General features: G+C 55.1%; 1 protein-coding gene across 6 annotated transcripts in view; it reads right to left on the bottom strand.

The window, feature by feature from the left end:
* HDAC11 (histone deacetylase 11) overlaps positions 1-8,799 on the bottom strand; it is a 28,138-nt gene that overhangs the window by 10,231 nt on the left and 9,108 nt on the right. For all 6 annotated transcript variants that reach the window (XR_335558.3, XR_335559.3, XM_027774543.1 and 3 more), the window contains exon 4: positions 510-626. Coding sequence is in view for 4 of the 6 variants with exons in the window: in XM_027774543.1 (XP_027630344.1) it covers positions 510-626 (117 nt within the window). In the remaining 2 variants the exon portion in view is untranslated. The remainder of the gene's footprint in view (positions 1-509; positions 627-8,799) is intronic.

Raw genomic sequence — 8,799 nt, 5'->3', positions numbered from 1 at the left:
GGGAGGGGGGAGAAAAGAAAAAGTACCCATTTGCAAAACTGTAAAGAAAATCACAGGGGATTAGTAGGTGCTGATCCAGTGTGGGGTTACATGGGGGTCATGCATTTCAGTGTGAATCTTTCCCAGGGCGCCACCTCCCACCTGGCTGAGAATGCACCAGGATGTGGCTCCAAATTTTGCTAAGAGTTTATCTGCACACCGTGCTGGGGGAGAGGGGAAGAGCAACCCTCACTGCAGGCACAGGGCTTCCTTCTGGTTCCCAGGGTACATCGGGTGCGCCCAGCCAGGGTTTTAGGTGTCCCCTTATATACCAGCAATTACGGTAACTGCACTAGGTCAGAGGGGAAGGAACCAAGAATTCTAATCTCCCAAATTGGGAAAGGCTTTTGGAGAAAGGGTCATTGTTGTGGGGATTTGGTTCAGCTCCTAAGTGGAGGAAGGACGTTCCAGGTGGGAAGAGAGCCCAGGGGTGGGGGCCCCAGCAGCCGCCCCGCCCCCTGCCCACCTACCATGATGGTTCCTCCCGTCTGGGTCCGAAGGGGTCTCAGGACCTTCCTCTGCACCAGGAAGTTGGGGAGGAAGATGACAGGGGGGATCTCTGTGATGGTGGCGACAGCAAAGGACCACTGTGAAAAGAGACAAGGGCCAGGGGTTGGCGATCAGACACCCTTCTCAGTGCCCCTGGGTGAACTCCCTGGCCAAGCACGTTCCTCTGTAATTAGTGACAGCAGCGGCCCCACCAGGCTCTGGGGTTTACACGGGGCAACGCTGAACTCGCTGCGGGCCCAGGTTCCTCGGCGCGCTGAAGCCCTTGGCCGCCCTCTGGTGGCCAGAGTAAGCACTGCCCAGAACAAGGGCTCCCAGTCACAGTTCTGCAGACGAGGGTGGCTCTGGGGAACCGGTCCTGCCCACCCACTGGGTAAAAAGGACACTGAGGCCCTGGGGAAGGGAGGGTCCTTCCAAGGCTACGCAGCCTGTCACGGAGCCTCCTCCTCTGCACCCTGCGGCCTCTTCACCCACTAGATCTCGAGCCCGTGAAAGGGGCTTCCTGTCCTTGTCACTTGCTGAGGCATGAGGCTCTAGGACACCCAAAAGTCGTTTTGCACCAGGAGCAGGACAGAGTGCCCTGTGACCTCCAGTCCCTGAGACATCTCCCGCCTGGCTGCGAATGGACCAGGGCCATCCTCTCTGCCCCTCATTGTCCCAGGGAGAGCCCAGAAGGGCCCAGAGGTACAACGCACCTGCTTTGTAAACAGGTAGGAAATGCCTGCTGGGTTCCCCAGGCCTTGCTCGTCCTCACCCCAGGACTCGCAGCCTGGCAGGGAGGCAGGCCAGCCCATGGGTGCGCACGTGCAGTGTGACACGTGCTGGACCGGGGACTGCACGTGCACAGGACGGGGCTGTGGGGGGGTCAGAGGCTTCCAGAGTGAGGCGCAAGAAGCAAAGAATGAACAGGAGTGACCCAGACGCAGGGGTCGCGGTGAACGGCAATGCAGGCAGAGAAGCGAGTCCATGGTGAAGAGGCTGTGTGTGGAGGACAGGCAGCTCCCACGGGGCTAGGTTTCCTAGCGCAGGCTCACCAGGTTGTCAGAGCAGTAGGAGACAAACAGAACCGGTGGGGTGGGTGGTGTAAAAGCAGCAGCCCCGGGGGGAAGCCAGAGATAATGGGGGGGGGACAGAGGGATGAGAAGGGAAGGTGTGAACACACAGCCCAGGAGTTGGGACTGGAGGGAAGGGTCCAGGACAAGGCTCAGGTGTCAGGCCTGGGGCCTGTGAGGGTGACAGTGCCAACACCTGGGGACAGCAGCCTGGGGCAGGTGCAGGGAAGATGGGGCTGACCTCAGCGGGCTGCCGTGCCCTAGGGCAGCCAAGTGGAGCTGACAATAACTCAGAAGCCCAGGCTGGACACCAGGAGAAACTCCGTGGGGACCTTGGGACTCCAGCACGCCAGGACAAGGCCAGGGGTGGAGCCCACTGGGAGACAGAGGGCTGCCCGGGACAGGGAGAGGCGAGCAGACCCAAGGGCAATGCTCTCAGGGACACAAGAGGAGAGAGGGTTTCTGGAAGGAGCAGGCAGGTGTGCCCATGAGGGCACAGGACAGGTGTGTGCTTCCGTGTATGTGTGCACACACCTGTGTGTACATGCGTGCCTGTGTGTGTGCATGTGGGGACGACTGAGAAGGGAAGCCACTGCCCAAGGTCCTGGGGCCCCCTGTTCACCATATTAACCCCACTTTCCAGCACAGACCTGGCATGTGCTAGGCACGGAATGCGTGTCCCATGAAGCAGTGACAGCACCCAAAAGAACCACTGCATACATGAAGTCACTGCCACCCTCCTGGCCTCATTAGGCAAGGTGGCAGGGGACAGAGACGGAAGAAAATGACACCATGCCCCAGCCTCCTGAGGGGGCCAGTATGACACACACTTCTCTGTGTCCTAGCAACTGGCGTGTCACAGGATCCCATCAAGAAAAGGACTCAAGAGGCCGACAGGTGGCAGGGTAGTTAAAGACGCAGGACTGCCACACGGCTGACCGCAGTTCGAGTCTCGGACCTGGTAGTTTGCTTTCACTTTCTCTCTCTGTCTCTTTCTCTGGTCAAAACAAATTAAAACATATAATAATAAAGTTAAATTAAATAATAATTCTTTATAAAAAAAAAAAAACAGACTCGAATCGCAATTGGCCATGTGGGAGTCCAGTGCTTTAAGAAAGAGGTCCGTGGGCAAAGAAGGGGCCCTTGGGAGATTCACAGCACACCCCAGCATGGGGAAGTCCTGCAGCCAACGGTCTTCTCCCCTGGCCTCAACAGCGCTCTCCACACCTTCTTTTTTTTCTTTTTTTGGAGAGGTTTTTGCTACAGGGCGCGTGCACTCGCCAGACAGAGAGAGAGAGACAGAGAGACAGAAAGCAAGAAATCAACCCCCAGGGGGGATGGCCATGCCGCAATCCCTTCTCCTCCATTCTCCTCTCGGGATCTTGGGCACGCACGCACACGCGCCCGGCGTGAGTTTAAGCCACCGGGTCCGGGACTCGAACTGTGGTCAACTATGTGGGAGTCCAGCGACATAGCCGTTACGCCAACTGCTGGTCCCATCCACACCTTCTGACCACAGACCGCCCCTGCCCCTTTGCTTTCCACATGCACCCCACCATCCACAGCACACTAGAGAACGATGAAGCCAGTCACCGGGTTTTACATGGCAGGGCATGAAGACCCCGGAAGCGTAAGGGACTCGGCCAAGGCGACCCGCCCCAGAGGGAAGCCGTGCAGCCTCCACTCCAAGGGCTGGGAGCAGAGTCACTGCAGACAGGGCAGGACGCGGACAGCCGAGGCTGGACATGGGGCTTCCTCCCAACAACAGTTCTGTTCAAGGCAGGCATGCGGTCTACTGATGCTCAACCTGCACTGTCCCCCCGGGGACACCAGCCAGGTGTAGTTGCCTACGAGGAATGGACATTCTCACAAAGCGAGATTTCTTCTTGTCCCACTAGCCAAATTTCCAGGGCTCAGGCCGGAAGTGGCTGGTGCCTCCCGGGTTGGCCAGAGCAGCTCTGGGACAGCCTGGTGGCCACGGTGGAAATCAAGGCTGGCTGCACCGTGGGTTTGGGGATGAGAGAGAAGGGGCTTGGCCAGGCAGGCTGTGCGGTCAGAGGAGGAGCAGGGATGGGTGGAGGGTGGAGGCACGGGAGAGCACAGGGCATGCCTGCCAGCACCCGGAGAGGCACCAGCTGGCACGCAGCCAGGGGTAAAAGGGCACCTCCCAGGGTTTTCAAAGGGCTGCACGGCATGACAGATACTCTATCTGGGACACGCAGCAGGCTGCAGTGGGACTACTGGATACGTCAGGCTCTGACAACCTCGCCCCAGACAAGGGCCCTGGGACAGGCTGGGTGGGCCTGGGGCAGGGGTGAGGTTTGGAAGTCCTGCTCAGAGACGGAGTCGCGCTGGTCTGACTCCGGGCTGTGTGGGCGCTGTGAACCTGAGCACAGCCCTGACTTCTCAGCACCTCTGCCTCCTTGATGAAAACTCAGCCCTGGAAACCTGGGCCCCGGAGCCCCTGCCTCTGCCTCGTCCCACACAGCACCGTCCACCTGAGGCTAGTCGGTGCCTGTCTCCCCAGGAAAGATGGCAGCCCCCAGGGCAGTCCTGAGCTTATTCACTGCTGTCCAGATGAGGCTGAGGGCAGTGCCTGGCACAAAGGCGGAGCTCCCGGCACAAGCTGGTGACCCCCTTTTGTGGGGGGTTCACCCACAGTCCCACCTGTGCCGTTCTCCTGCGCCATCCCGGGAGAGCCTGAACCTTGATGACAAACCAGGGCCTGAGCAGGGCAACCCCATGGCCACGTCCACAAGCCAGGGCGCCTGTGGGAGGAAGTGCCCACCCCAGACCACACTGCCAACGTCTGGCCCAGCTCCTCCCTCTGCCCTCTCCTGCCCACCGTCCTTCTTACAGGTCTCACCTGAAAGCACCAGCCCCTGGAGCCCCACCTCGGGCTCTGCTTCCAGGGCTGCAGCTCTCCAAGTGGGGTGCCCAGACCAGCAGCAGCCACACCCCTTGAGGAGGTGTCAGAAACGCAGATTGTCAGCCCCGACCCCAGATCTCCTGGACTGGACACTCTGGGAAGCGGCCCAGCTGTCAGTCTGTGTCAGCGGGCCTCCACGTGAGGCCCACTGCTCTGGGAACATGCCCTAAGCCAGTGCTAATGAACAAACCCCTGTGTGAAGGTGGACGGCCTGCCACAGCCTGCTGCCAATGCCCACCGAGGGCCTGGTCTGCGAGCTTCCCCATCTCAGCTGGGTGGTAGGGCCTCTGCCCCGTCAGCCCTCGAGGGAACGCAATGGCAGACATGGGGCTGATGTCATTTCTGCACACACAGCTCCACAGGCCTCCGCCTTCCTCTGCCTGATCTCAGGGGGGCCCCTTGGAGCTCCAGTGAAGAGGTGCTCTCAGGGAGGACCCTGGCTGCAACCTCCTTAGGGACCCACCGCATGCTCTGGGTGAGTTCCTGCAAGGTGGAAGGGGAAGCAAAGCGAGACAGAAAAGTAACGATCTATTGATCCAAGGAAAGCCCTTGGAGGGCAAAGGGAAGAAACATTTAACAGACAAAAGAAGGTGAAGTTCTCTGCTATAAAGTTCTGAAAAGGGGCCAGCAGATGGGGGACAGTTACGTTGCTGCACTCCCATGTGGCCAACTGCGGTTCAAGTCCCGGACCAAGTGGCCTCAAACTCACGCCTGGCATCTGTGTGTGCCCAAGATCCTGGGAAGAGAATGGAGAAGGGATTGCAGCATGGCTATCCCCTAGGGGGGGAGATTTCTCACTTTCCTTCTCACTATCTCTGTCCAGCAAGCGCATGTGCCTTGAGACAAAAACCTCTAAAAAAAAGGGGGGGAGTAAAAGAATTATTTAACTTTGTTTGTTTGTCTATTTACTTATTTAGAGGGACAGAGAGAGAGAGAGAAAGCAAGCTGCCAGGTCTGGGACTCAAACCACAGTCAGCCATGTGGGAGTCCAGAGCTCTTAACCATCGTGTCGCCTGCCAGCCCCTCTAAAAAAAGTTTTAAAAACTAAGAAGTTCTGAAAAAAATTCTGTAAATTTTGCTTTATTAAAAAAATTGGTAGGACCAGCAGTTGGCGTAATGGCTATGTCGCTGGACTCCCATGTAGTCGACCACGGTTCGAGTCCCAGACCCGGCGGCTTAAACTCACACCAGGCGCATGTACGTGCGTGCCCAAGATCCCGAGAGGAGAATGGAGGAGAAGGGATTGCAGCGTGGCTATCCCCCCTGGGGGGTGATTTCTTGCTGTCTGTCTCTCTCTGTCTCTCCCTGGGGAGCACACATACCCTATAGCAAAAGCCTCTCAAAAAAACAAAAACAAAAACTGGCAGGGCCAGTTTTAAATCATATTTTATTTAACTTTATTTATTTACTTATTTTAATTGGGCCAGAGGGATATAGTGAGTGAGAGACAGGAAAAGCAAGAGAAAAAAGTGAGAAAGAGAGAAAGAGAGAGAGAGCGAGAGCGAGCGAGCAAGCCGCCAGGTCTAAGACTTGAACCTCAGTTGATCATGTGGGAGTCCAGCATCCTTAACCACCACACTACCTGCCGGTCCCCAATAAAATAATCCTTAAAAAAAAAAAAAAAAGAGAAACTACAGGTGTGGTGGTTAAGGCGCTGGACACTCCCACATGGCCAACCATGGTTCAAGATCTGGACCTGCTGACTTCCTTTCTCATAGTCTCTCTCTCTCTCTCTCTCGTAAAATTAAAATGTGTGAATGAATAATGAATAATTAAATAATTCTTTTTTAAAAAAAGAAAGCTAATGGATGTCTGTGATATACATATTTTAAAAAAAAGAAAGGGGACCAGCAGTTAGCGTAATGGCTATGTCGCTGGACTCCCATGTAGTCGACCACGGTTCGAGTCCCAGACCCGGCGGCTTAAACTCACACCAGGCGCATGTACGTGCGTGCCCAAGATCCCGAGAGGAGAATGGAGGAGAAGGGATTGTAGCATGGCCATCCTCCCTGGGGGGTGATTTCTTGCTTTCTGTCTCTCTCTCTTTCTGGTGAGCGCACGCGGCCCATAGCAAAAAAAAACTGGCCCAGAGACCAGCAGATGGTGTAATGGTTATGTCACTGAACTCTCACGTAGCCAACCATGGTTTGAGTCTCAGACCTGGCTACTTAGAATTCATGCTGGGTGGGTGTGCACACGTGCCCAAAAATCCCAAGAGGAGAATGGAGGAGAGATTGTGGTGTGGTCATGACCCTGGAGGTGGGGGCTGTGATTTCTTGCCTTTTCTCTGCCTTTCTAGCAAGTGTATGCACTCCACAGTAAAATCTACTAAAGAAAGAAAGAAAGAAAAGAAAGAACAAGACTCTGAGGGGCCGGCAGGTAGCACAGAGGCAAAGGCAGCTGGACCCCATGTGGCTGACGGCGCAGTTCGAGTCCTGAGCCTAGTGGCTTGGAAAACACGTCAGGGGTGTGTGTGTGTGTGCATGCCCAAAATTCCAAGAGGAAAACGGAGGAGGGATTGCAGAATGGCCATATCCCCTGGGGAGTGATTTCTCAATTTCCCTCTCTGTCTCTCTCCAGCGAGCATGCACACCCTATGGCAAAAGCCGAAGAAAGAAAAAAGAAAAGAAAAAGCCTTTGATATTCTTCAGAGAGCTAAACAGAGATTGTCATATAACCCAGCAATTCCACTCCTGGGTATATATCTCAAATCACTGAGAATGCTGCAGGTAAACGTCTATACCAACATGATTCGCAGAGCCAAAACGTGTAGACGACTCAAACGTCCATAAACGAATGAGCAGATGCACAAGGGGTGGTGTACCCACACCCTGGAGTAACGCTCAGCCCGAGGTCCCCGGGCGCGCTCGGTGCGGACACACCTCGGAAATGTCATGTAAAGTGGAACAGGTGGGACAGAGGGTCAGGTCACATGTTGTACAATGCCATTCATGTTTAACACCCAGAACGGGCACGTCCAGGGACAGAACATGGCTGGCGATTAGCAGGGCGGGGTGGGGGTGGGGGGTTAGGGAAGAGGGCTTCCTGGTGGGGTGACGACAATGACTGGGAACAGGGTGGAAGGGATGGTGGCACCGCCCTGCGAACGGACTGAATGCCACTGGATCAGATACTTTAACATGGTTAACAGCGGGACCAGCAGGTGGCATGGTGGCTAAGGTGCTGGACACTCCCACATGGCTGACCAGGGTTCGAGTCCCAGACCTGGTGGCTTGCTTTTTCACTTTCTCTCTCTCTCTCTCTCTGGTCAAATTAAAATAGATGAATCAATCAATAAAATTAAATAATTTTAAAAAAATGGTTAATGGCTAATTTTATTTTTTTGGAGAGGTTTTTGCTATAGGGCGCATGCGCTTGCCAGACAGAGAGACACAGAGACAGAAAGCGAGAAATCACCCCCCAGGGGTGATGGCCACGCCGCAATCCCTTCTCCTCCATTCTGCTCTCAGGATCTTGGGCACGCACGCACACGCGCCCGGCGTGAGTTTTAAGCCACCGGGTCCGGGATGCAAACCGCGGTCGACTACATGGGAGTCCAGCGATATAGCCATTATGCTAACTGCTGGTTCCCATTAATGGCTAATTTTGTATTATATGCATTTTATCACAATTTTAAAAAAAGGACAGGAGAGAGGAAACCCCCTCAGAGAAGGAGAGATGAGAGAGTCAGAGACCTGGTGGGGGGCTCTCCCAGAGGCTCTCCCAGGGACGTCTGCTGTCCGAGAGTCTGTGGGGCTGAGCTCTCCCTTCCTGCTTCTAGAACACCTGGAGATGCTCCTGCCCCTAGGTGTCCACCCCGGCCGTGCTCTCTCTCTCTCCAGTCTGTGACCATGACACCTTTGAGCAGATATCAGCAACTTCCTTTTTTAAAAAAATATATATTTATTTTATTTATTCATTCATTTATTTTTTAATTTGACCAGAGAGAGACAGAGGGTGAGAGTGACAGAGGAAGGAAGTGAGAAAGCAAGTCACCAGATTACTCGAACCCTGGTCGGCCATGTGGGAGTGTCCAGCGCCTTAACCACCACGCCACCTGCTGGTCGCCATCAGCAACCCCCTTCTGTCTCCTGATTTAAACTGTCCTCCCCAGCAGCTCTCCACACCCCCTCAGGGGCTCAGCACCCCCTCATGTGTACTGTGCCCACTTAGTTACTACGGTTATTATTTCAGACGCCCTCAGGAAAGGGATCTGGTCTCTCACTTGCCCTTCTGCAGTCCTGCAGCACCTAGAACACAGTGTGGTGTTCA

Source organism: Tupaia chinensis, unplaced genomic scaffold, assembly GCF_000334495.1.
Source record: "Tupaia chinensis unplaced genomic scaffold, TupChi_1.0 Scaffold000451_2, whole genome shotgun sequence".
NCBI classification, from domain to species: Eukaryota; Metazoa; Chordata; class Mammalia; order Scandentia; family Tupaiidae; genus Tupaia; species Tupaia belangeri.
This window is presented reverse-complemented; position numbering and strand designations above follow the sequence as displayed.